This window comes from Mauremys reevesii, linkage group 6, assembly GCF_016161935.1.
Source record: "Mauremys reevesii isolate NIE-2019 linkage group 6, ASM1616193v1, whole genome shotgun sequence".
Classification (NCBI taxonomy): Eukaryota; Metazoa; Chordata; order Testudines; family Geoemydidae; genus Mauremys; species Mauremys reevesii.
In genome coordinates, this window is record NC_052628.1 from 23470822 (window position 1) to 23495558 (window position 24737).

Here is a 24737-nt window from a genome sequence, read left to right on the forward strand (position 1 = left end):
AAGACTTTTAGAGAAATGTGGACGTTTTAGGGGGAAGGCGTTGCAGGGCAGCAACAAGAGGTGAATAAGAAAGTCTGACCAAAAATTTCTTACAGTTGAAAATTAGTCTTGTATGGGTCAGTAATTTTGGGTGTTTGGGGGGGGAGCACTACCTAAAGGAGTTTGGGTGCTTTCCCCTAGCCATAGTTCAGAAGTTTAGTTCCCCAGCAGTAGTCAAGATCTTAGTCTATATTACATTTGACATACAAGTACACTTTCTCTTTAAAAGATGCAACATGCCTACAGTATTGGTTCACTTTTTCTTGGCCAGTTACCAACCCTATCCCATGGTTCTTGGAGAAGAGAAAGGATGATGTGATTTTTTTGTTCACAGGATTTTTTTGTTGGCATTTTTAAGAATAGTGGATCTACAAAAGCATAAGGGGCTTGCCTCATAGAAAAGGGGGCAAACCGTGTTTACTTTGTGTTGCTCTTGGTGTCCTGTACCAAGTGTGCTACTATTACTCAAAGATACAATGGAACGTTGTCCTTTGTGGGTGCTGATGCTCCTTGATATTCCACCCTTCTCTATTATTCTAATTTCTAGTGTGGTAGGTTCTGCACAAACATAGAACAAAAAGACTGTCTCTGCCCCCCAAAGAACTAACACTCTGAAGAACTAGTGTCTTAGCTTGGGCCTTTTTTAAAGTTATTACTAGCAAGAGCACAGTCAGGCCTGCAGTTAGCTAAAAGAGTGTATGCAATGCATGCACCAGAACTCAGTTCTGGTAAATGAGATTCTGTAACAGAAAAATGAGCTCTTCCTGTTAAGTAAATGTTTACCTAAAATGAAATGGGGGGGAGGGGGTGTACACTTTAGTTTTTAGTAGATTTTAAGCCATGGGGCCAGGGACTGCCCTTTTGTTCCATGATTGCACAGCTTCTAGTACAATTAATAAATCACATGCTTATACTTTTGCAGCTGTGGGATTTTTTTTTTCCATCTAGTAGGAGCAATGTTACAAGCTTTTAGTAGATACACATCAGGTTCTATTAGCTAGGTACCTGTATTGACTCTGCATAAAGCTTTTCATTAGGGAGAATGGTTGTGGTGAAGGAAATGGGGAAAAACTACCCCTACCACTGGTAGGAAACGACCAAACAAGGGAATATGGAAGAGTAAAAGGTTAAATAGTGGAATGAGGAGCTGAATAGGCAAGATTTCGTTTTTCTATATTGTAGTTTGTAAAAGGGTGGCTGCTTAGTGAGCACCCCCTCGTGGCCAGGGGTTGCTTTGCAAGCACAGTTCACTAGATTCAGGCCCCTTAAGCACTCCACCCATCTCTTGTGTTTAACAGCACCTGCATCCCGAGTTGGTTTATTAAGATTCAGACAGTTCCCTGAGTTCCTAATAGCAAATGGCTCAAACATTAGAGTCCCCTAAATAAAGTCCATAATACAAAAGTTCATAGTTAGCCCTGGTTTTGTTTTTCCTATCCAGGCCCTTCAATATGTTATCCTCAACTCAAGGGCACAATCAAATCTTTTTTCATTAGTCCAAATTTCTTGCTATTCCTCTTAATTTTTCTGTACTGGACTTCTGAACTCCTGTTTACTCAAGGGTAGTTTTGTCAGTTTCCATTTCTTACGAGTTTTTTATCTGCTTTGTCTGCCATTTCATTCTCTTATTTCAGTATGTGCTGGGATCCAAGCTAATATATCTGTACTAATTCTGTTATTAGAAATACAGTTTCATTGATTAAATCACTTGACATACTGAGTATCAGAGGGGTAGCCGTGTTAGTCTGGTTCTGTAGAAGCAGCAAAGAATCCTGTGGCACCTTATAGACTAACAGACGTTTTGCAGCATGAGCTTTCGTGGGTGAATACCCACTTCTTCAGATGCAGACCCACTTCTTGCATCTGAAGAAGTGGGTATTCACCCACGAAAGCTCATGCTGCAAAACGTCTGTTAGTCTATAAGGTGCCACAGGATTCTTTGCTGCTTTGACATACTGAGACACCCTTTTTAAAAATCTCCATAAGTAAGGCCTGAGATTGAATCTGAAAAATGACCATTGCTGCTGGACATACCTCCCAGATCTAAGTTAGTGGTCGCATATTGTCTCCTAGTTTGGCTGTGATGACAGCTACAAAATTGGATTTTCTTTTAAATGTACTAATTCCAAATTTTGGTATATGCTGTCCCTACTCTTCCTGTTTTGTTTTGGTTTTTTTAAGCCATCTATATATATTTGACAAAATCAACTCCACTTTTCATCTGTATAGTGGCATAGTTCATTTTTAATAGCTACTGTCTCTTTTTTACCCTTAAGTTTATAAAGTAAATCTAAATCCACATTTGGACATGCAACTTTTCATCCATAACTAATTTTCCATGACAAAGTTTTGATGTAATTTAGCTTTTCCTTTCAACTTCTGCATCCACATTTTAACTTTTAGAACTTCTGAGGGAGAATACAGTCTATATACCAGCCTCCCCCAGGGAGCTTGTCCTGAGTGGCTGGAAGAGAGGGGAGGGCCCCACCCTACACAATAGGGCTCTTGATCCTACACCCTTAAAGGAACAGTGTCTTGGGTTTTCTCCCTATCCAACTGTCACATTCCAGGTGCAATCCAGTGAGGGGTTGTCACCATCTGCCCTGAAACCTGAGGTGCCTCATTGTGCTTTGCTGCCATAGCTCCCAACCTGGCCCACTCACAATCAGTTGCAGGTCACACCCTGCAACATGCCAGCACGTTCCAGTCACACTGGTTTCCATCAGCCTCGGTCACCACTTGCAGGGTGACCCTAACACCCTCCCAGTCTAAACTTTTCCTCCAAAAGGTGTGTTCTGCACTGTCCAGTCCTTTCTTGGACAGATCAGATATTTTAGGTCCATTTCCTCCATAAGGAACAATATCCAACAGTTTGCTACTTTAAATGGAGTTACCCAAACAATTCAATTTGAATGCAACACCAGATTAGTTTTGATTAAAGAATAAAACAAGTTTATTTAACTACAAAGAGAATTTAAGGGAGTTACATTTTTATAAGGCATTAAAGTGAGAAACAAATGAAAAATAAAACTCAGGTGCTAAAACTTAACAAGCTAGACTTAGTTCAAGGTAAAATCTTTACCTCATACTCCAAACAACAGGGCTGACCAAACTCCAGGTCAGTCTCCCTCCCAAAGTCGTGGCTGTTTATGGGAGGGGGGGTTTGTTTGTCTTATTTGATTAAATGAGATAAAGAGATGGATAGGGAGAGAATACCTTGCGGTGCCCATCACTTTTATAATCCAGTCACCGTTGGAATGCATTTTCCTGAGGATTATCACTAGATAAAGTTAGTTCCCACTGTGAGGTTGGAGTCTTGTGGTGAAAGAGGTTCCATGCTGTTTGCTAAAATGTAGATTGATCTGTTTCAGCTACCCTTCTTTGCCAAATTCTGGCCATTTGACAGGTGATTGCCCATCAGTTTTGATGATAGCTGACTAGAGGCATCAGCCTTTCCTGTGTCTTTGAGAAACAGGTTTATCCATGCCCCAGGCTTGTCTTGTAGCCTTATGTCAGTCATAATTTCATCTTACATTCATACCTTTACGTATAATGTTGCTATTTAGATTCCACCATGATATTGTTGAGTGAGTTATTCATTTTCAAAGCATACTTTGTACAAAGATTATAATAGTATATAGGGTGTAATTATAGGATGCATTTGGTCACACCCACTCATTCCCTGGTAGCACGTCTCTCTTCTGCTACCAGGCCATTTCCTGACCCTTTGTTCAATCCAGCTCCTGAGAACAGGGACTTGTCGCCCCTCCACTCTTAAAGGGATAATATGTCCCATTACACGGAGGTTGCTTGGCACTAACGAGTGACTGCTAAAACCAGTGCAAATAAAGAATTTCATCCAATAAAGAATTCAATCACAGGATTGGGGTTGTACAGGATGGGCTTGTTCTATTAGTGGAAAAATTGTTTGGAGGTGCTAAGCAACCAAAAACCAAGACATTGCAAATTTACTCACTTGCCTAAAGATACTAGCTCAAAGATTTGCCATCTGGTTGGCTGCTGCTGTCCAGTGATGCCTGGAGAGTATTATGATGAGAATGCCTAGCTGTACGTAGATCTTGTCTATACTACAAAAGTGAGTTTTATAATGATTGCTAAACTTGGTTATGGCTCAACTTTGTTACAAAAAGAACTAAATTAACTACATCCTTGCAGATGTAGTGTAGCTCTATCTATACAAACTAGGCCACACTGTGATTCAGCCTGGTTAAGCTGCAGCAAAGTTCAATTTCAGTTGTTTATGTAGTGTAGATCAGGTCACAGATGTTGGAATAGAGGATTATGCCTCTCTGGTTAGTCTCATTACTTGTTACTGTACTGCTCAACAGTAACCAAAGACAGCTGCTCTCTTTAAATCAGGTTATGCACACATGATAGTTAGGCTGATTATATGTACACGTCTACCAGAGATTCATGTCAGGATGACAGAACTCTGGCACTGCAGATACAGATGAATGACCTGCTGAGCTGGTTGCGTGGGTACCGGGGAAAAGGCTGGATGCTAGAAGTGGAACTTGTCTCCCAATACTGGATCAGCAGGTGTTCTTAAAACCTCATTATTACAGAAGTATATTTATTCTCTCTCTCATCTGGCAGACAATTGAGCTAACCCCTTCCTCTGCACTGTTAGTTTTCTGATACCATTCTTTAAAAAAAGGACTACAGCGCCTGTCTAGTGCCGAGTATGTTTAACAGTGGTGGGCCATTACCAGCTACCCCCAAAAAAGGTGAAAACAAACCTGCAATAGGCAATTAGGGAACACCCAGTCCATAGAGGAAGTTAATTAGAGGAGGTTGCCTGTCCTACAGCTTGGGGCTGTTTGTCAATTCCATACATTTTGTTTTTAACCTTTTACTAATATAATGTGAGTATTTTCCCCAGCCTTCAGCTAACACAGATGCTGTGTGTTAACAGTCTGTGCCCAAGAACTTCAAGAAGTGTCTTAAGTTAATTTTAATACATATAAATAGAAACAAAATGCCTAACACCGGTTACAAAACAGAGACAAGCCCCACCAGATTGCTTTGTGAGCTCCCCTCCGGGAACATTGACCCACCTCTTCTAAAGCAGCCAGGAGGATCACACTGCTAGGCTAGGGTGACCAGATAGCAAATGTGAAAATCCAGCAGGGTGTGTGTATGTGTAAAAGGCCCAACTATCAGGACAGCTAGTCACGCTAGGCCAGTGCTCAATCTCTATTAGCCAACTGCCAGGGAACTTTCTCACCCCCAACATTCCACCCTACCACGAGACTTCCACCGGCCAAGAACCTTGGCACTCCTAACATTCTAGCCCACCACGGGACATGTGGCCCCGCCCCTCGCCCATCTGGCCCCGCCTCCTGGTCAGCTCTCTCCTGCCCCCGCCTCCCCGGCCGGCAGGGGGAGGTGGCCTCGTCTCTTTATGGCCTGTGCGCGCCTTCCGGCCCCTCCCTGTGCGCTGCCGGCAGCGAGACCGGCTGGCGTCCCCCTCGCGCTGAGCCGCGCCGGCTCCTCGGGCCCCGCGCGCCGCGATGAAGTGTCACTACGAGGTGCTGGGGCTGGCGCGCGACGCCTCCGACGAGGAGCTGAAGCGGGCGTACCGGAGACTGGCGCTGCGCTGGCACCCAGGTACGCCGGGCTCGGGGCTCCGCGCCGCCCGTGGCCGCTCCTCCATGCTGGGCCGCCCCTTTCCCCGCGCCGGGCCCGCCCTGCCGGGGCTGTCCCGGGCCGGCCCGCACCATCGGCGGGTTACAGCCGCGCCAGCGCTCCCCGCTCGGAGAGGGCCCTGCGCGGCCCGCCCCCCAGCCCAGGCGGGCCCATGCCGAGGGCAGGCGGGCAGCGGGCGGAGCCGCGAGGGGCTCTAGGGACTCTGCGGGGCCGGAGCCAGAGCCCGTGTCCCACTGGCTGAGCCCGGGGCTCCCATGGCCGGGCCGGTGCGGCTGCCACCCCCGCCCTTGAGGCGTCGCTCAGGTATGTGGGTTCGGGGCGGGGAGCCCGGCGGGGCGATACCACCTCACGGGTGTTTCTCCTGGCTCACCTGCCAGCCTCCTTTCCCGCCCTCGTTGAAGCGCAGCCGTAAGTGTGCGGGCAGGGAGGACAGGGGCTTCCCGGGGCCCTTCATCTCTGCTGTAGAGCGCCCACCTCACCCTGAAAGTCTCCCTCGCTTGGTACCTAGCCGGCGTGCAAGTGACATCGCAAGTCAGAGGTTAAGGCCGGAAGCGAACCCCCCCCCAGATCTAGTCTGACGTCCTGTATATCACGGGCCATCACTGTGCACCTGCACACCAACCCCAGCAACCGAAATTAAACCACAGTAATAGAGCCCCCAGGAGACTAACATGTTATGTACCACAAGCAGAGAGTTAGAGGGACTGAGGTGTGCCAGTGTCCAAGGCCTCTGCAATGACAGGGAATTGATTAAGTTAGATACATCTAGATGATATTGGCAAGTGTCCCATGCTGCAGAGGAAGGCAAAACCTCCCCAAGGTCATTGCCAATCTGACCTGTGGAGCAATTCCTTCCAGACTGCACCTAGGATGACTTTTCAAAATGTCTTTTGTATTTTTCCTGTTCGCTTTGTGTGCTCCGTGTCACTTTATGTATAGTCAGTTTCCCTTATTTGCAACCTGGGACAGGGAAGAGTACACTTTCTTTTTAAATAGGAAAACTTTATTCTAAAAACCACAAAAGTTGGCAAGAAGACTCAGAGACAGGTGTAGTATCTGAAACTATTTTGTAATTCTTATTGGAATTGACATTGTTCCTTTAACTGTTTCTTTACATGAGGCAGTATCACTTTAAGTTATACTTAAAATAAATATTAATTCACCAGACTTGTTCTTAATATGGCTGTTAATGTGGCAGAGTGATGGTGGAAGGAGAAACATTAATGAAAGATGAAGCTGCATCAGCAGTCGTATTTTAGTCAACTGTGATGTACCCAATGCATCTAATAAGGGCCTTGAGTTGTCCTTCTGAATTGACTTCTTTTTTCTTTTGTCTGATTTTCTAGAGAATTACTTTGTGACATGAGCCCCAGCTGTTAATATAATCTTTATGGTTTAAATTATAATGACTTCTATTGCAGACAAAAATCTAGAAAATGCTGATGAAGCAGCGGAACAGTTTAAATTAATCCAAGCGGCATATGATGTACTGAGTGATCCTCAAGAAAGAGCATGGTAAGTAATATTTGTCCTGCCAGTGGAGCAGGAAAGACAATCTAACAAAGGGCTTGATTCTGCATTCCTGTCTTAAGCAGAACTCCCATTGAAATCATTTGTGATTTCCTTATGAGGTTAACAGCCAGTTAAGAGGTTTCTCCCACCAGTAAGATGTATACAACTGTTAGGTCCTGGAGTTACAGCTACAGAACACATTAGTCGTATTCTTGTAATAAAGAACACTTGAAATCACCTTTTAAAAATTGTTTTCCTCGATCGATTTGTTGTGTGTTAAATAGTTTTTGCTTCTGGTTCTCTCTCAAGTATGTGTCCGACGTTTATAGTTGCATGCACCCTTTTTTCCTCCTTGGATAACAGTGAGCTGCTTGCTTCATATGTTTAGCTACTTTCTCAGGAAGCACTATTCTCACTTTTTCACATACTGAAAGAACGAATGGCATACACCAGCATAAAAGTGGGGAAGGCCTGGAGAATGTGTTTAGAGATCTGTAGAACCTGTAATTCACATTCTTGGAATCCTCAAGAAACATCTTATTCAAACATGTTAGATAATTTTCTCCCAAAAGAATTACAGTAAAAGTAATAGGTATTCCATGAACAACTGGAAGGTCCAACACTACCTTGGGTTTTCATCTCAGTGATTCTTAAGTTATGTGTTCTTGATGCTGTTTTCTGCTAGGTATGATAACCACAGGGAAGCTCTGCTGAAGGGAGGGGTTGATGGAGAGTATCAAGATGATAGTTTGGATCTGCTGCGCTACTTCACTGTTAACTGTTACTCTGGATATGGTGATGATGAAGAGGTAATGAACTGACTCTCTACTGAGTCAAGTTAAAACTACTTTATAAAAAAAAAAAAAGCAATGGAAGTAAATTGGTGCATTGATACACCATTCTTAAAATTACCGAACATAAGTAGAAAAATGTTTTATGGTAAACTTTAAAAAGGGGGTGGGGGAGGAAAACATACATTGGATATTTAGTCAGTTTTAAATGTCCCCTTAATACTGCTATACAATTGTATAGCAACACTTTACATGTAATACATCCCCTGGCACTTCGCTTTCTCTGTGCAATCCCATTATGCTGAAATGTTTCACAAGTTGGAATGCGGTATTATGCCAGTGCTCTGGGGTATGCACTTGTTGCCATTTAACTTCAGTGGAGTTTAAGGTGTTGATGTTGATCTAAAAAGGCCCAAATGGTTTGGAACATGCCTGCCTGAGAGATTGCCCATCTCCCTATGATACTGCCATCGCTGCAATCAGCTGGAACACCCTTAACTTATAATAACGGAGCTGCTGGTAGGCAGTTCTTGTCTTTGGAATTCTCTATTGCCTTAGTCCAACACAACTGCCTGGGTCACAATGGGGTTTTTTGTATTAGTTGATTGGTTTTTTTTTTTAAATAAATAAATAAAAATAGGAAGGGCTCCTAGAGCCTGGCATAATTACTTAATTTTGGTATACAAAGTCTTTATTTTGACTTAAAAGTGTTACTGTAGAATTTAAATAGTGATCTTTCTCTGAAGTTGATCATTTCAATTCTTTGGTTGCGTAGGCATACAATTAATTTCTCAGTAACTATGGTGTATATTTCAGGGGTTCTTTGCAGTCTATCGTCAAGTTTTTGAAAATATTGCAAAGGAAGAGATGGAATATATATCTCAGGAAGATATTGAAGAATTCCCTCCTTTTGGATACTCTCAGAGTGATTATGATAAGGTAAGATACATAACGTTTGGAAGTCTAAATAACTAACTATTTTTTTACACCGTAATATCATTAGGAATTGGGGCTTAATCCATCTCCCTTTGAAATCACAGGAAAGGCTCCCATTGACATTATTGAGAGTTGAATCTGGCCCAATGTGTACATAAAGCCTTCCCTGCCCAACCAAAAGCTCTTATTTAATGCCCTGTGTATACTAAACCTTTTGCCACTTTACCTACACCAAACATAGTTAAAATGTCAAACCCCCTAGTATAGATGCAGTTATTCCAGTATAAAAGTGCTTATATCAGTATAGCTTATTCCAGTTCAGTGAAGCGAAATAGAATACACCTGTATAAAGCTCCTTATACTGGCATATTTATGTTGGTTAAAAAAAATCTCACCCATTACGAGCTTAGTTATAGCCATAACATTTAAAGTGTAGACCAGGCCTAAGAAATAAAAGGATAGATTTAATCATTGATGTCTGATTGAAACCAGCCTTGCTGGTGTTCTGAAGTGCTATGTATTACAGCAAGGAATACCTGAAGATGTAACTATTTATTAAGAGACTATATTTGTGTTATATAATTTTTCCATTTTATTAAACCACAATTACAAAAGTAAAACTTGCTGACTTCATAACACAAAATACGCAAGATAGTGGATAACCAACAGTTGTGACTGCTGCTGAAATCTCTTCGCATCATCTAAGGCTTTTCATGGTGGTGCCCCTGCTTTATACGTCCATGATACCATCTATACTCCCAGCTGTTCTGTCATGTCTTACTTCCTCTCCCAGAGGCTGATCCTTTCATTCTGCCATGCCAACTAACAACTGAAAAATCTCCCTTTGTAAAATTCTTCCCAGAACCTACTGGCATGTTTATGCTGCCTTCAACCAGTAAGCTGGCAATCAGCTCCCTGTATAAGCACTTAAGAGCATCGGTGCTAAATCCATATTCTAGTCTGTTCCTTCTTGTGCTTACGTCTTCATAATACTTCTAACATTTAAATTATTTTATTCTTTTAATCATTTGTGAGTAGTTTGTACATATCAGATGAAAACTAGTATGAAAACACATTTCACTGGAATATTTTGTCCCTGATTTTCAGTAACACTGTTTTCACTATGTGTATATTAATGTACCTTCTAGCCTGTTGAGACATGTACTCTAAATTGCCCAAGATAATCAAAGTCCTAACACAGACTATTAGAGAAAATTGTTTATGAAAGTCTGTAGAAGTTGGAGCAAATAGCCTGTTACAAACTAGACTGTGATAAGGGGTCTTCAAGGCTGCAAGTAAAGTAATGGGTTGGCATAATGAGCTAAAAATTGTAGAAATGGGAGGAAATGTTTGTGGGTGACTCACCAAAATGTTTTCATGGAATGAGATTGACACACCATTTTTTACCTTGTTTATCTGGGGGTCACTAAGTGGAAGCTGTGGGAGCCATGGATTAAAGCAAACAATTTTTAACATTGACTGAGAATGCCACCATTTCCTGGGACCTTGAGATCCACCATGACATTTTTGGGCCTTCATCATCCTGATCCTGGAAGGTATTCTGACCAGACTGGGCCAGAAAGATGGAATCAGATGATATGCTGCTTTCAGCAGCCTTGGTTAAAGCTGGTGTGAAGCTGGAGTGCGAACCTTGGTTCCTGTTGTCACCCCCTTCCTCTGTCACTGTCGTCCTCCACCTTATTTCTCCTCTTTCCTATCTATCTCTACCTTCTGTTGGACTTAGTTGGCCAAGACTGCACCTTTCTCAACACTTCTGTGAACCTGTGGCTGGAGAGGCCACCTAAAAGCGATGTCTTAAGCAGCCCAAAGCTGGTATGAGTTTGGTAGGTCTCAGAGTGGCTAATAAGACTATGTACTAGGTCTGTTTCTCCACCAGCAAGGTTGCAAGTGAAAATCAGCACCAGAGACAAGCTATATTTTTTTATATTTGCTATTCTTTCTCTCTCCATGTGCGCCTTTTGTCTTAAAGGAGGAAACAGCATTGGTCTTCCAAAAGCAGCAGCAACAATTCAAAACCATTTAAACTAACCTCTTCTTGCTACCTCCAGAAAGGGCAGTGAATACCATCTAAGACGACTGTCAAGTGGGGCTTGTTCCTATAAATGACTCTATAGAGGCAACAGGAATATGGGACATTGCCATAATAAACGGCTTAGTAATTTTAATTTCAAATGCATAAACTGTGAGGTTTTTTGCATCTCCTTAATAAATGGCTAAAAAGACTTTTTTAATGGCAGTTGTTACAGTGGGAGTTGCCAGCAATATCTTGACAGGAAAACCTAGATGATGCTGAACTGGTTAATACTGTAACAGTGAGGAGGGGTTTCCACTACCATCTTATCCCTTGTTGGGCCAAAGACCTACCCCCTTACTGATGCCACAGGCCAATGGCAGCTTTTTTAAAATTAACTTAGTGTGAACTTGGAACTTGGCTTCAGTAAAATTTTAAATCTTTTTCCACATAGTAAGAAATATCTTGAATTTCTACAAGGCATTGGATTTACAACCACATGACATCTTGATTTAAAAACTTGCATATGGAACTAATAGCATACATTAGATGGATTAAAAGTTGGCTTACTGACAGATCTCAAGATGTAGTTGTTAGTGGGGAGACATCGATGAGTGATGCAGTTTTCTAGCAGAGTCCCTCAAGGATCTTGGTCCAGTGCTATTCAATATTTTTATCAACAATTTAGATGTTAAATCTTTGCTAGTTACATTTGCAGATGACACAGATTGGTCGGGTAATAAGTAGTGATGAAGATTGATGACTCTTATGGAGTCATCTGAATCACCCGGTTAAATGGTCACAGTCAAACAAAATACATTTTAATACAGCTAAATGCAAGCTAACACACCAGGAAACAAGAGTGCAGTTTATGCCAACAGAGTGGGAAACCATCTTGGGCAGCAGTCACTCAGAAATGCTGAGGCTAAAAGGGCTAGTGTGATCCTTATAAAAAGGGGAATACTGTATTATGCAGAAATAAGAAGTAATCTTGCTTTTCTACACAGTAGTGGTGGTAAAGCTGGTACTAGGATGCTATGTCCAGTGTTGGTGTCTGTGTTTCAAGAATGTGTAAATACCAGAGAGAGCTCAAAAGAGAGCCACAAAAATGATCCAGCGTTTTGAGAAAAGGGCGGGCAAGCCTTACGATGTGAAGCTTAAGGAACTCAAGCTGTTTAGCTTATTGAAGAGAAGGTGAGAGGTGACTTGATCACTGTGTATAGGTATTTACACACAGAAAAGATATGTGATTAGTGATGGCTTTTCAATAGGCATAACAAGATCCAGTGGTTGGAAGTTCAAGTTAAGCAAATTCGATCTTGAATTTAGATGCAATTTTCTACCAGTGAGGGCAATTGAACAATGGAACAGTTTACCCTGAGAGGTGATGAATTCAGCACTGCTTCGAGTCTTTAAAATGAGATTAGATATCCATCTAAAATACATGCTTTAATGCAGCTCCTGGAAAAAATTCTATGGGTTGAGTATACAGGAAGTCAAATGAGATGATTATAAGGGTCCCTTCTGGCTTTGGAGTTTATTTAGATGTTCATAGATATACAATCTTTGGTAGCTTTTTTTTCAATATGATGTCTTACAACTTTTTCCAATTCCTTTTTTTCAACAGGTAGTCCATCCTTTTTATGCTTACTGGCAGAGTTTCTGTACTCAAAAGAACTTTGCTTGGAAAGAGGAATATGACACACGGCAGGCATCAAACCGTTGGGAGAAACGAGCTATGGAGAAAGAGAACAAGAAAACTAGAGACAAAGCAAGAAAGGAGAGGAATGAACTGGTTCGTCAGCTAGTGGCTTTTATTCGTAAAAGAGATAAGAGAGTCCAGGCACACAGAAAACTCATAGAAGAACAGAATGCAGAAAAAGCTAGGAAAGCAGAGGAGCTTCGGAGACAGCAAAAACTCAAACAAGCTAAGTATGTAAATACTGAAGGAAGCATTTTGGAACTGAGAAATAATCATGGGAGATTCATATTGGGTCATATTTTTACCACCTGCAGCTTACATTGTTTTAAAGAGTAAATGTTGGCATTTCAAACTTTTGTTCGTCCTTAAGTCTGAGATTTGTAGTCTGAGCTGCTCATGGCAGAAACAATCCTCCTTGTACCCAACACCTTGTGGGTAGTAAAGAAATATGAAATAAGTTTTAATAATCAGTATTTTATTGTTGCCAAAGTCTTCAGTGCCAGATAATCCACAAAACAAAGGTGGTAGCAGGTTGGCAGAATTATGCTGAGTATAAATGAAGCGGGGTAGGAGGGGGTGGGAGTTCCTTTACTTTTTAAGGGGATCTGTCATTCCTTTATCACAGAGTATCGCAGTTGAGGGGCATTTTGTATCCTGTGATAGACCCAGGCCAGTTGGGAACAGCAGAGTAGTAGAAGGGAAATATACTGGCCACTGGATAAGCAGTTTTCTGTTCCCTGAGTGACCAGAGCAGGGACTGCTCCAGGCTAATGAGAACACCTGACTCCAATTAACCTGCTAAGAGTCAGTTGAGGCTGTTAAGCACCTGACTCTAATTAAGGCTTCTCTGATGCTATAAAAGGGCTCACTCCAGTCAGGCCAGAGGGAGCCAGAGGAGAGGAAGTGCGTGTGAGGAACTGGGAGCAAAAGGCGTACAGGAAGCTGAGAGTGAGTAGGCATAGTGCTGGAGGACTGAGAAGTACAAGTGTTATCAGACATCAGGAGGAAGGTCTGGTGGTGAGGACAAAGAAGGTGTTGGGAGGAGGCCATGGGGAAGTAGCCCAGGGAGTTGTAGCTGTCATGCAACTGTACCAGGAGGTACTCTAGACAGCTGCAGCCCAAGGGCCCTGGGCTGGAACCTGGAGTAGAGGGCGAGCCCGGGTTTTCCCCAGACCTCCCAACTCCTGATCAAACACACGAGGAATTGACCTGAACTGTGGCTTCTACCAGAGGGGAAGGTCTCTGGGCTGTTTCCTGACCCACAGGGTGAATCTGTGAGGCGAGCAAATCTGCCAATAAGCGCAGGACCCACCAAGGTAGAGGAGGAACTTTGTCGCAATCCGTAATGGCATTGGTGATTAAAAGCCTTTTTTTTCATCTGTTTGATTAATGTTTGCAACCATTTTCCTTAGATTTGGACTGTAGCTGTGTAACTTGTACCTTTTCAGTAATCTAGTCTAGAATTCAGTGTGTTTTGCGTGGGTCTATACTTTAAGACCACTTAAAAGCTACATTTGCCCAACTGCTTGGTAGTGTTGTTTTATGACAAATTTACTAACCAGCTTACCATCATGCCAAGAATATCGCACAATATAAACTTTGGGAACACTTTAGAACATGATAAATTTTTGCTGAGGAAACAATGCACAGGACTGATTAAAGGTTGATTAACTTGAGAGGAAAGGTGCTTCTCATTTGGTAATAATCATATGCCTATGAAGGTGAGGAGTTTATTAACCCATGATAATTCCTATCAACTGAGAATATGTGCACGTTAACTAAAATTTTTGATATTCATTTTAAATGAAAAGAACAAACATGCATAAAACGATGAGCTGTTAAACTCAGACTGCTAAAAGGTAAACTTGGGGAGGGGGAACATGCCTTTTTGCCTTCCTTCCCCACTCTCTCATCATGTTTGTCTTTCGCTCCCCACAGGTCAGAAAGAAATACTCTCCCTGGGCTAAGTGCAATATATTTTGTTTATATTTCAAGAGTGAATTAGGAGCAGGGCACTGGGGTTCTCTCACTGTAAACACAAAATATATTCCTGGCATAAAAGCCTTGCCCGTCTGGAAAGAGGCAGGGAAAGGAGCTTAAATATTTAACCATTCTTCTTTCCAGCAAATCCATAGGCCCACTTTCATTGTTTCTGGGTGTTTTTAATAGAGTGGATTTTTTTTTTCCCCCCACTGATGGTAATGAAGCCCAAGTGATGGTTTTGCTGCAGGCAAAGAGCTTGAAAATTGAGTGCAGAAGGCAATTGAAGCGAAGATCTGAATAGCTGAAGTACAACTGTTGAGGAGTAATTGTACAGTAGTTATATAAATCAGACACTCACAACCTATCTGTTCTGTGTCCCAGTCCCTGCAAAGAAACTAGTTACTGGTGTGTGTTGGATTTGGTTGAGACAAGACAGCTCAGGGGTTTTCTTTTTAAATATGTGAACATGACCAAATAAATAAATAAAACACCGTTACCACTAAATTATCTGAAATATAAAAAGTTGTTGTTTTCTGCTTAAAGGCTTGGTGAGCAATATAAAGAGCAGAGCTGGATAGCTATGTCTGATCTAGAGAGAGAATTGCAGCAGATGGAAGCACAGTATGAAAAGGAATTTGGAGATGGATCTGATGATGAAGAGGAAAGAGACGAACAGGAGCCAAGAGAAGGAATAGATGGTAAGGGTCTGTTAATGTATTTTTGATTTGATACCTATAAAAGACCTTTCAGTTGCTCCATATTTGTATGTACATAACCATATAGCTGCATTCAAATCCTCGAGGCATACACCACTCACTTCAATTGAGCTATTTAAGGAAAAAGTTTAGTCCCATAGTGTTTTGTTCTCCTTTCGAACACTTATCTTCATGTTAGTAATAGATGCTTATTTGTGGTTGTGCGGGGAAGGAACAGATTATTTAGGGGGAGAGTTCTTCTCACTCTGCACACTTCAGTAATCCTAAAGGGCTTGAATGGGCATTGTTGAAAGCATGCTGTCTCTCTCTTTAATTAGTCAATATCTCCCAAGAATCACTCAGCCAATTTCCTTCCTCTTCCCTTTTCAGATAAACTGAGTGATGAAGCTGAAGGTGTTGAATTTTATGATGACTTGTACTGCCCTGCTTGTGACAAATCCTTAAAGACAGAGAAAGCGTAAGGGTTTTTTTTTTTGTTTGTTTTGTTTGTTTGAAAAGCTTGGAGACTTTCGGATTCACCTAGGTTATCTGGACATCCAATACCCATTAAAGTTAATCCACTGTAATGGTATTTGAGTATCCACATGTCCTAGGTGGCTTTGAAAGGCTCAACCCTTTTCATTCAAGTAGGTTTTTTTGATATTGGAATTTCCTACTGTGAACACTGAAAGGAATTAACCATTGTCATTGATCAGAGACCTTTATATGTAAGTGAAATAAAATTTGCTTAGAGTAACAATTGCTCATGATTCATAGTATAGAAATTATCTACTGCTCTTCATAGAATGAAGAACCATGAAAAGTCAAAGAAGCACCGAGAGATGGTAGCGCTGTTACGGCAACAGCTGGAGGAGGAGGAGGAGGAATTTTCTGTATCTACAGATGACAAAAATGAAGTGAATACCAGAGAAGATGAAGAAATGGAAGAAACGCTCAAACAGAAGTACCTTAAAAATATATTGTTTACACTTACTATAGCATTTGTTATAGTTAGGCTACATAATAGTGGTCTTCGAGGCTCTGAAAAAGAGCCCTGGGATAGGCGTATGATCACATCAGGACTCATTTAAACAACTTGTGCAGTACAATTAAATATCTCTTTGCATCAGTGTCCCAACACAAAAAAGTAGATTTTTAATATCATCAGTGGAATGGACTGTTGTAGGATAATGGTCTCCCACTACTTATTTGCTGGCTTTATTGAAAGTAAATGCCAAGGCAAAGCAAAGATGTTAATATTTTAAAACAAGAGACCTTGTTACGGGCCGAATGTTTGTTGTGTAGGTACAGCATTGTCTGTCAGGCACTGAGACTAGCCTAGAAAACTTGTTTGCTTCAGTTAATTGGAAGCTAGTTTATGCAAGATGCAGCATATTTTTAAAAGCTGTACTATGCTTATGATTGAGCTGGTTCCTGAATATCCAGTCATTTAAGGATCAGGGTTTTCAGATTCAGTTTGAGCAAGAAATCTACAGAGACGTCACTAAATACCATAAACCGCACACAAAACAGTTAACTGTTTTCACTTCAGGAGTCTGACAGTGTTGTTTTTCTCTAGCCATGACTTTCTGTTGCATTTGTGATACAAGTGAGATCAGAACTGTTATCACTTAAAATGTAGCATAGAATTATTAGTTTTTAACCTTTATAAAATACAATATTGGCAATCTAAAAATGGATTCAGCTCTTCACTCTTACCTTTACAGACTCTCCAAGAAGAAGAAAAAGAAACATAAAACGATGACGGTATGGAATTTACACAAAATCTCTTTCTGTGGCTCTGTTGAAAATCTAAGGAAACTATGTAAGACTTGGTTAGCTATTTCTGTGGTCTTCTGACCTAGCTTTCCACTAGCATCAAAAATTGAAGGAATTAGGAATTCTAGAGACTGGAAAAAGCTGCTAAATTTATTACATCTAATCGACTGGTGTATTTCTCAATGAGTCCATTGTTTTTAAAGACACTCTGACTCCGTATCTGTTTTAACACAGGTACTTGTATAACCCCCATTATTGTAGTATTAGAGCACTTCACAATCTTTGGTGCATTTATCCTCACAACACCCCTGTGAGCTAGGGCAGTGCTATTAGCCCCATTTGACAACCTCTCTCTGCTGCGGTTTTCCAAGTGGCTTGCCCATGGTTACACAGTAAGTCTGTGGAAGTGCAGGGAACTGAACTCAAATCTTGTAAATCCTAGTCTAATGCCCTAACTACCGGACCATCTTTTCTCTCAGCTAGAACAAGTTGCTGGCTTCCATTCAGGAAACTGTTCTATGCGTGTTGCTCAGAAAACCATCACTCAGCTCTGACAATATGGTCAACTATTGTCCAATATATAATCTTTTATTTTTGTTTAAGATTGAGAGAGGCAGTTTTGAGTGCTAGAGGTATAGTCAGAGGTGATTTGCAGCTAATCCACTGTCCCCAGAAGAAGCACAATACTGTGTACTAACCTTGCCAACAGCACTCAGTAATCCACAAAATTCAATTAACTGTACTGGGCCTTTCCACGTCCATGCAAATTAGTGATGTTCTCTTGTAGCTTTAGTTTACTTGCAATCTTGGTAAGCTACTTTTGTCTGAGTTTACTAAAGTTACTAGTGTACTGATTCTCCTTCTCTCGTCTCCCAGCACCCCACTTCCACCCAACACAATTCTAATTGTTACCCTTTCAGTGTTGCTTAGGTTGAGAAAATCCATTATCTGGTTGCCTCAGTTCTCCTTGGCCCTTGTCAATCTGGGTAACAGTTGCATTGTTTTGGCTGAAATTTTCCAGAGGCTAACACCTGGAATGGAAAATTTCAGCCCAAATATTTAAGTGTTTGGCAGTTGTAAGCAATTGAAAACAAAGTCTTTTAATGGGAATTGTTGGTCAACTTTAATAGTAATAGAATCATCTAATACAAAATTACAAAAAAAATTGTTAGCTGTTTCGATGTATAGATCATTCCATCCTCCCTTCTTTATGCCTTAACGGCTGTGTGCTATGGGTTCTTGCAAAGTCTGAGCCTTAGATCTTTGATAAAGACTCTTTGGCTCTCTTCTCTTCATCACAGGCTGATTCTTTCTCAAAATGCTACAGCCAAAACTTCAGTTCTCTTCACCTCACTGCGTCTCTCACAAAACACCAGTGTAAAAATAGGCAAGCTAGATTTTCATTGAGGCAAATTGTTTAATTGTTAAATCTGCAATTACTGTACATATTGTTGCCAACTAATTATCTTGGAGTAATAAATACATATTTTTTTCTTTCGATAGACGTATGAAGACTCTTTCAACAACAAAGCTACAGATGACGCTACAGTTGAACAAAAAGAAGCTGACAGTGCAGACCAGGAGGACAGCATAACAGAAGAATTGGAAAATGTTGGCCAAAAAAATACTGCTTCTGAAAAAACAAGTGCTGCAGAAACTGTAGGTGAAGTTAATGAACCAAAAAGTGAAGCAAAAAGGTAACAGTATCACTTTGTTATGACTTGTAATATATGGCTTACTTCGTTGCATCTTTAGTTTGATAGTCCATGTTTTAAAGGCCTGAATTTTCTCATACCAGTGTAAACTGAAAGCTACTCCACTGAAATTGAGTTATGTCAGAGTAAAACTGGTATAAGTTAGAATGCAAATAAATACCCCACATTTAATAAACAACCAGTATCCAGGCAAACCATCTTCTTAGCAAATATGCTAATCTTGTAAATAAGTTATTTGTTTTGCTGTTAACAATTGGATTTTATAATGTCTTACAGGGGAAACTGGCAGGGGCACAAATGGGATTTAGGCACTTAACTCATGTTTGTGCCTTTTTAAAAACCTCATTCTGTTAACTGTGTAGCAACTTGATGAGTGGTTCTGGGCATTAATTATAAAGAGATTCTTCGTAGTTATCCAAAAAGTTCCCTCAATTGGGCAGTAGTTCTCTGCCTTTCCAGACTACTCTACCCTTTTCAGGAATCTGATTTATCTTGCATACCCCAAGTTTCACCTCACTTAAAAACTACTTGCTTACAAAATCAGCTATAAAAATACAAGAGGGTCACAGCACACAGTTACTGAAAAATTGCTTACTTTCTCATTTTTACCATGTGATTATAAAATAAATAGATTGAAATATAAATATTGTGCTTACATTTCAGTGTATAGTCAAGTCATTGTCTGTATGTAATTTTAGTTTGTACTGACTTTGCTAGTGCTTTTTATGTAGCCTGTGGTAAAATTAGGCAAATATTTAGGTGACTTGATGTATCCCTGAAAGACCTCTGCGTACCCCCATGGTTGAGAACCACTGCAATTGGGTATAGGCAGCAGTTTTGTTTATACTAACATACTCATTTTTGTAAAATTAGAACTTTTGTTTACGGGGTTAGTTTTTGGCTGGAGCAAGTGGAACAAAGGTTTTAAATGTTTAAAAAAACAAGCTGAGTGGAAAAAATGTACAAATCATACACTTATGCATTTCAACTTAAGTGAAATATTCCATCAATAGTAACTATTTAACATAAGAATGGCCATACTGGGTTAGACCAATGGTCCATCCGTCCCCGTATCCTGTCTTCCGACGGTGGCCAGTGCCAGTTACTTCAGAGGGAATCAACGGAATAGGGCAATTACTGTTATCCATCCCCTGTTGTCCAGTACCAGCTTCTGGCAGTCAGAGGCTTAGGGATACCCAGAGTTCATCCCTGACCATCTTGGCTAATAACCATTGATGGACCTATTCTCCAGGAATGTATCTAGTTCTTTTTTTAATCCAGTTATACTTTTGGCCTTCACAACATCTGTTGGCAACAAGATCCACTAGTTCACTGATGCATGTGAAGAAGTACTTCCTTTTGTTTGTTTTAAGCCTTCTGCCTATTAATATCATTGGGTGACCCCAAGTTCTTATGTGAAGGAGTAAATAAGATTTCCTTATTCACTTTCTCCATACTATTTATGATTTTGTAGACTGTCATATCCCCCCTTACTCATCCCTTTTTCCAAGCTGAACAGTCCCAGTCGTCTTAATCTGTCCTCATATGGAAGCTGTTCCATATCCCTAATAATTTTTGTTGCCCTTTTCTTTACTTTTTCCAGTTCTAATGCATCTTTTTTGAGATGGGGCCATCACAACTGCACACAGTATTGAACATGTGGAAATATTGGCTTTATATATTTCTATATCGATCTGTTTCCTAACAATTCCCAACATTTGCTAGTTTTTTTTACTGTTGCTGCACATTGAGCAGATGTTTTCAGAGAACTTTCCATGCTGACTTCAAGATCTCTTTTGAGTGCTAACAGCTAATTTAGGCCCCATCATTTTGTGTGTATAGTTGAGATTGTTTTCCAATGTGCATTCCTTTGCATTTATCGATGCTTAATTTCATCTATTTTATCACTCAGTTTAGTGAGGACCCTTTGTAAATCTTTGCATTCAGATTTGAATGCAACTGTCTTGAGTAATTTTTTGTCATCTGCAAACTTTGCCATCTCTCTATTCACCCCCTTTTCCAGATCATTGATTAATATGTTGAACAGCACTGGTCTCAGTACAGAGCTTTGGGGATCTGCTATTTACCTCCTTCCACTGTGAAAAGTGACACTTTATTCAAGATACTGCACAGTTAAGCACCACTTTTGCCAGCTCTCATGTCTTTGAGTGTTGTGATGTGCAGACACTTCTATGGAAAACTTTATGCAAACAGTTTAGCAGCAGGAAGACATTCCTGTAAAGTTATGCATAAGGCTGCGTGTCTGTCATGGATTCCGTTACTTTTGCAGCGGCCACTGTGGCTGGCTCAGGGCTGCCTGAGCAGATCAAGCAGCTCCTGGGCCAGCTGTGGCTGGGGCAGTTTGGGTGTAGGAGGGGTCTCAGGGCTGGGGTAGGGGATTGGGGTGCGGGGTGGTGCTTACCTTGGGGGGGCCTCCTCGGAAGCAGCCGGCATGTCTCTGCAGCTCCTAGGCAGAGGGGCCAGGGGGCTCTGCTAGATGACCCTGCTCATAGGTGCTGCCCCCACAGCTCCCATTGGCTGTGGTTCCCAGCCAATGGGAGCTGCAGAGCCAGCGCTCGTGGCAGGGGCAGCATGCAGAGTCCCCCGGCCTTCACTTCCCCCTCTTAGCTGCAAGGACATAGGGAGCCTGCCAGCCCTCCCCAGCACCAGCAGGAGTCCTGGGCTATGCGCCACTACCTGCTCTCCCCCCATCAGCACCAATGGGGGTCCTGGGCCACCGCCACCTCCTCCCCCGCACCTGCAACACTCCTGGGCTGCCCCCTCCCACCCAGCACCTGCAACTCCCCTGGACTGTTCGCCCCAGAGCACCCGCAGCCCCCCAACCCAAGTTTTAGTCAGGGGTATATAGTACAAGTCCTCGGCAGGTCACAGACTGTGAATTTTTGTTTACTGCCTGTGATCTGTCCATGACTTTTTACTAAAAATACCCATGACTAAAATATAGCCTTAGTTATGCACTAAGCATTGTGGAGTCCTTACCTCCTTTACTCTCCAGCTTTAAGGAAGTGACGTGAATGAGACAACTGCTGCTTCACCTTCCTTACATTTTCAGTACACGGCAAAGTTACGACATTCAGTACACAGCAAAGTTACGTATAGTCACTTGCATAGTGCGCCCTTTCCCAGCAAACCTGTAAGGCCCTGTGCATGCGCTTTTTTGTGAAAGCTCACATTTGGCCCAAACCAAAACACACACAAAGGCATGTCTCCTCTGCGCAGGCTACTTTCCAGCTCTAATGCCCAGGTCTAGCTGTTTACAAATCTGTTAGCATTAAAAGAAAGCTAAAGTTCATTTTGTTTCCCTCACTTGTTCTCAAACAGTTGAACCAATTTTGCTCAGACCTTGTGCCTATGAATACAATAAAATTCACTTCTGGACAAATTCCAAGCCTGGAATATATATTTCAGTCCTACAGGCAAGTTTCAGAACATTACAATGGTCTGAAATGGGTTATAATGGAGAACAGTGTGCACTTTAACTATAGCAGTCACTTCCATTAGATGCATCCGACGAAGTGGGTATTCACCCACGAAAGCTCATGCTCCAATACGTCTGTTAGTCTGGATCTGTAAAAGCAGCAAAGAGTCCGGTGGCACCTTATAGACTAACATGGCTACCCCTCTGATACGTGACTTCTGTTAAAGTAACTGCATAGGGTGAAAGGGAACCGTCCAAGTAGTGACACACACACAAGGTTATTTATTAAGCAGAAATTAATGGTGACCAAAAAACTGAATTTAGGAAAGTGGGTTAAACGCTAGTTTGTGCAAAACATTAAAAAGTTGAAATATCAGCCCATTTAGGTCCCAGTCCAGTACCCATTGAAGTCAGTGGACCATGAGATTTAAAAGCCTTAGTAATTTAAAACTATCAGTCCTGCTGAATGTGTTCATAGGGAAAACTTGGTTCAGTGTGATGCCAGGTAATCTGAAATCTTAAACACTCTTGTATTTTCAGCATCCCTAAGCCTAAAGGAAAGAGAACCAAGGATACAAAAAAATCTGTTAAGGTAACTTCAGAGCTTCAAGACAAGGTATGTGGAAAGTATTTAAAACTACAAATTCTCAATGGCTCGTAAACAGTACAATGTCCTAAAAACAAACTACTTTTGGTCTGGTAGTTTTCCTGCTCCTGACACTCTTCTCCTGTGTTTTTCATGTATTTGTCCATAAGACACTTCCTGTTTATGCATGTTTGCCAAAATCGAAGAAAATTGGAAATTATTTTCTTTGGAGGAAAACAGTTTCTCTTCAAAGCTAAATATTTCAGCTTAATCTAGGATAGTCTTCTACAGACATCGATCTTGGACTTCTAGATCCATCTAAACTTAAATCTGTCTTCAGGCCTCTCTATGTGGAAAAAGTGAGCTGTTGTCACGATATGTTTGTATGGTGCCTAGACCAATGGGGACTCCCAGCCTAGTTAGTGTGTTAGGTACTAATGCAATTTAGTTTTAAAAATAATGGCCTGGCTATCTCCTTAAACAACGTAGGCCATTACTATGAAACTTGTTTCAGTAGCACCTAGAGGCCTCAACCAGATTGGAGCCCCATTGTGTTATGCAACGTACAAATATAGTGACAACAACTCAGTTCTATATGTTATTTAATTTATTATTGTACACATGCTGGTGGATGTAGATTTGGATTTTTTAAAAATTTGTAAGTAGGTCTGGAAGGATTAGATTTAACTTGGTAACTGCTGCTAATCATCATCTACCCAAAACATTTTCTGTCCTTAATAATAGAAATTTACAGACAAGGAGAGTTAGATATACATGTTGGTTTAAAAAAAAAAAAGTGCCATCAGTCCTATTCCTTCACATGTTAATTTTCTGAAATGCCTACAGTCACTCGACTTTAAACAAACATATTAGTCTTTTCTGCTAGTATGAAAATATTTAACAAGAAAAAACTGGGAAATATAATAAGTTGAAATTTGCTTTAAAAGATGAGAGCCCAAGAAAAAACTAATATGCATAGTTGTGCTTTAGGGGACACGGTTTCAAAGCTTGGTGTTTCTTGCAGATCCGTAGTTCATTTAGGAGCCTATTTGGCACTTAAGAAGTGCTGAATGGAGCTTATTTGCCATAGAACACTTTTCAAATGTTCAAAAAGAGTTGATGTTCACATTTTCTTGAATGAATCATTCATGCTTATTATCCATTTCAGAGGTTAGCTATTTGTTAAAAATAAATGGTAACTGTTTAATATGCACTCTTCCTTGGCCAGTAAAACAATAAAATAGTTGTATTGTTTCCATAGTATCTACTAACATGAAGCATTGTATTTTTCTCCTACCAGAATGAAGATATTCCTATCCACTGTATAACCTGCGATTGTGAATTTCAGTCCCGGAATAAACTGTTTGAACACTTAAAGGCTACAGGCCATGCAAAAGCAATGCAAGCACCAGCTGCAAATGGTGCTGGGAATAGCAGAAGCAAAAAAGAGAAACGTAAAAACAGATAGGACTTCTTGATTGTTTTAAACTTTTGTTTTTGGATGCATATCTGAAGAAAACACTCAAAACCAAAGGACAGGAATCCTACAGTCTAAATTAAATTGGGAAGCAGTTCTTGGGTCTGCGGCAGTTTGTGTGGCAAAACATTTTTATCTTGTGCAAAAATTTGTTTAATTTTTTACCAATGACTGAACTTCATCTTGCCATTCCAGGGGCTTTAAAGTCTTGAAAAAAATAACACACATTCTTAAAGCTGGTTGTCATCAATACCCAGTGGGACTTGTATGAATGAAAGTGTACAGGGGGAGAAAATAAATTATTTTAACACGTTGTTCTTTTTATTTTACAGAGGTCATCTAATGAGAGTTGGGATGGACAGGTGTCTGTCTCTGACCATC

At 41.0% G+C, this 24737-nt stretch overlaps 1 protein-coding gene across 1 annotated transcript; it reads left to right on the top strand.

Moving 5' to 3' along the window:
• Window positions 1-5469: 5469 nt before the first annotated feature.
• Window positions 5470-24680, top strand: DNAJC21 (DnaJ heat shock protein family (Hsp40) member C21). The gene is made up of 12 exons (XM_039542969.1): window positions 5470-5670; window positions 7131-7224; window positions 7907-8030; window positions 8829-8951; window positions 12608-12912; window positions 15209-15363; window positions 15751-15838; window positions 16166-16324; window positions 17088-17127; window positions 18643-18836; window positions 22834-22909; window positions 24180-24680. The coding sequence occupies exons 1-12, from the start codon at window positions 5574-5576 to the stop codon at window positions 24345-24347; spliced, it is 1623 nt and encodes a 540-aa protein (XP_039398903.1). The 5' UTR covers window positions 5470-5573; the 3' UTR covers window positions 24348-24680.
• The last annotated feature ends 57 nt before the right edge of the window (window positions 24681-24737 follow it).